General features: G+C 57.5%; 1 protein-coding gene across 1 annotated transcript in view; it reads left to right on the top strand.

Annotated features, from left to right (window-relative positions):
• The first annotated feature begins 589 nt into the window (after nt 1-589).
• Nucleotides 590-3586, top strand: part of Dcbld1 (discoidin, CUB and LCCL domain containing 1) — a 63337-nt gene continuing 60340 nt past the window's right edge. Inside the window, exons 1-3 of the mRNA XM_013032780.1 lie at nt 590-663; nt 846-1329; nt 1435-1678. Coding sequence (XP_012888234.1) covers nt 590-663; nt 846-1329; nt 1435-1678 — 802 coding nt within the window. The remainder of the gene's footprint in view (nt 664-845; nt 1330-1434; nt 1679-3586) is intronic.

The raw sequence follows: 3586 nt of genomic DNA, 5'->3' as shown, positions 1-3586 counted from the left end.
GACTTATCTAATCTGTTGTCATTCCTTTCCACTGTTGTTACCCCCATCAACCACTCTGTTACAGTCTCAAAATTCTCCACACTCCAACCTACCCTCTACTACCAACTCCCCAAAGTTCATGGGCTTGTTTTGTTTTGTTTGTTTCTCCTTCTGGACCTCCTGGGGATGTCCCTTGCGCTCCCTTTCTCCCTCCTTCCCTTCTCCCCTCTTCCCCTCCCCCCCCCCCACCACTTGAGCCACAGCGCCACTTGTGACTTTTTCTGTTTATATGGCACAGAGGAATTAAACCCAGGGCTTCATGCATGCTAGGCAAGCACTCTACCACTAAGCCACATTCCCAAGCTGTCCTTTGCTCTTAAGACCAAGTTAAATACCCCTTCTGTGACCTGACAGCCCCCTACATCGCACCTCGGGCATCCACCGTTCACCACGTCCCAGCCCCACCCGCCTCTTTCCTCCCTCCGCTCGGGTCGCACCGCGGTGTGTTAACTGTGTCCTCTGAGGTCCGATTTCCCAAGCCTAGAAGCACGAGTGAATTCTTTTCCCCCCCGCCCCCCGCAGCTTCTCACCAGACATCTGATTATAATTAATGATAGCTATAAATGTGCGGCGAGAACACCTTCACGTTCTCGATGGAAAAATCTGCATCACACCCTGGATTGAGTAACTTCTTCTTGGAAAAGTTCTAACCAGGGTTTATTCTAGCACCTCGGGAGGAAGTAGGGAGAAACAGGAAGGGGGAAACACTTGTGGCTTCCCACGCGGGGAAGGGGCGCTGAAGCCTGCTGGCCTGAGGATCCCTCATTTCTGCCAAGCGCCACGCGGTTGCGCACCCTGCCCCACAGGCTCGGTGCTGAGCGCAGCGGCGGATCCCTGAGCGCGCGCGCGACCCAGGACGTCCTGCGCTGGGGTTCTGCCGGGCGCGGTGGCCTTTATACAATTCCGGGTGCCCCGGGTCGCTCTCCCCGACCTGCCCAACCCAGCAGGTTCTGCCAGGATCACGCTCCAACCCCAGCGGGCTCCGACGCCAGGGGACGCGCTGAGGAGCTGGGAGGACGCCCGCGCCGCGCGGCTCCCGGGCGGCCCCTCCCGCCAGGTGTCCGGTGGACCCCCAGGTTCACCAGAACTGAGGCTGGTGGCGCTGGAGAACGCCCGAGGGAGAGGCGGGCCACCTCGGAGAGGTGGAGGGAAGCCCTGAGCGGTCGGAGTCCAGGAGAGGGGCGGGGCCTCCTGACCACGCCCCCTCCCCGCTGGGCGCAGAGCCGCCCCGAAGCGATTCAGAGTTGGGTTGCCGCTTTGCCCAGTTCCGACGCCCGCGCACAGCCGGCGGTCAGACGGTGGAGGGCGACTCCTTCCTCAGGGGCGGGGCTGGAGGCGGGGACTGCGCGTTGAGGGGCGGGGACGTCTGGCCACGCCCCTCCCCGCTGGGCGCAGAGCCGCCCCGAAGCGATTCCGAGTCCGGCAGCCGCTGCGCCGAGTGTGGGCGCCGCGCTCTGCCGCCGTGGAGGCTGCGGCGCTCGGGCAGCCGCCGCGCCGGCCGAGGGGAAGGTGGAACCTGCCAAGCTGGCGCCCGGCGGGGCCTCAGGGGGCGGCGAGCTGGCGGGGACTGCGGGGCCGGGCCTCCTGGCCCTGCTGCTGGCGGTGTGTGCTCCGCTGCGGCTGCAGGCGGAGGAGCTGGGTGAGTGGAGCGGATCGCGTCTGGCGGACTGCCGGACCCCGGACGCCGCGGGCCCGGCCTGGAGGGCCGGGGGGCCGGGGGAAGTGGGGTCCTGCGCGTCCCGCTCTGCCAGGCCGCGCCTGAGGTCCCCCACCCCCACGAAAATCAACCCAGCCCCTCTCCACTTGTCTCCCTCGCTGTCCCCCTGTCCAGATGGCTTCGCTTTTCCAGACCTTTCGACTCTGCCGGCCCCAGTGGAGTGACATGGCCGGGAAGGGGGGGGTCGCCCTCGGGGACACTCGGGGGCCAAGTCGCTCGTCTCGCTCAGTTGTCGTGTGCGATCGTCGGCTTGAGTTGAATGGCCGGGCCGCGGTTCCCCCGCCGTGGCCTCCGTGCAGGCGGCGGCCACACGGTACCCCCTTCTCTCGAGCGCCCTGCTGGAACCCAAGTTGGAAATCTTGCACATTGGATCCTCCTGGGGTATTTAAGACGTGGACCCCACCAGGCTGCCCTTTCTCCCTACCTGGTCCTTGGCTTCGAGTTCCACCCAAGTAGCCCACCATACAATTTACCCTCTCGTCCACCAGGCGAATGCAGCAATGGGATGGATTGACCACCCCTAGGCCCTAAATGACTTTTGGGGGGGTGGCCGGTCATGGGGCTTGAACTCAGGGCCTGGCCACTGACCCTGCGTTTTTGTGCTCAAGGCCATCGCTATCGTTCTAACCACTTTGAGTCACAGCTCCACTTCCGGTTTGGGGTGGTTGATTGGAGATAAGGGTCTCCTGGACTTTCCTGCCTGGGCTGGCTTTGAACTGCGAACTTCAGAGCTCAGCATCCTGAGTAGGTGGGATTACAGGTGTGAGCCACTGGTTCCTAGGTGGTTCTTAGTACTTTATTCATCCTTGCTAATGTTTTTTTTTTAATAGCAAAGAGCAGGTTTCTGCCTAGGGTTTTTGTTTTTGTTTTTTCCAGTTTGCCTCTCTTCTCCCTTGTGCTGTCCCTATAGAACAGGTTGTTTAATATCAGGGAGTCTATGAAAAATACTTTGATTACCCACCATTGTGCTTTCTGTTGAGACCAGATCTAAAGCTAAACCTAACCTGGCATTTTTCCAGCAGACTATGCATTCATTCCAGCCTGAAATACATCCTCAGTAGGCTGGTAGTGGTATTTGCATATCGTGTTGTTTTTTTTCTTCAAGCTATTTAGGTTATTTTGTATAGAGTTACAATAGCAGACTATCACACATATGGTAAAACTAATGTATATGTAGAGTGTTGTTGAATATGTGTAGTGGGTATTTTAAATAAATTTAAAGAAATTTTTTTTTGGGGGGGTCCAGCCATGGAGCCTGAACTCTGGGTCTGGGCGCTGTCCCTCAGCTCTTCAGCTCAAGGCTAGTGCTCTACCACTTGAGCCACAGCACCCTTCCGGCTTTTTTCTTTTTTCTTATATAGTGCTGAGGAATCGAACCCAGGGCCTCAGGCATGCAAGGCAGGCGCTCTACCACTGAGCCACCTTTCCAGCCCCAAATTTAAAGAATTTTAAATTCTTTCCTCGAGTCACTGTTTGAAAATGCACATGCATTTATGAATCTATTCAACAATATGACCTTGAATAATTTGGTTACAGCTGTTATCTCTTCCCTCCCTCACTCCCTCTCTTCTTTCTTTTCTTCCTTCCTCACTGCTCGGTCTCACTATGTGGCCCAGGGTTGGTGTAAAACTGGTGATCTTCCTGCCTCCCCCACCCCAAGTTCTGAGATTACAGGCCTTCCCCAAACCCAGCACTGTCATTCATTTTTTTCATGAAATTTCAGACTTCATATTCTCTGCCAGGCTGTCAATTGGGCACTTTACGAAACAGTTCCCTGGGAAGAAATAGGACTGTTTAAATCTTCCCCCCTCCCCCTCCCCCTCCCCCCTC

The sequence above is a fragment of the Dipodomys ordii genome, unplaced genomic scaffold (genome assembly GCF_000151885.1).
Source record: "Dipodomys ordii isolate 6190 unplaced genomic scaffold, Dord_2.0 Scaffold157, whole genome shotgun sequence".
Taxonomy (NCBI): domain Eukaryota; kingdom Metazoa; phylum Chordata; class Mammalia; order Rodentia; family Heteromyidae; genus Dipodomys; species Dipodomys ordii.
This window is presented reverse-complemented; position numbering and strand designations above follow the sequence as displayed.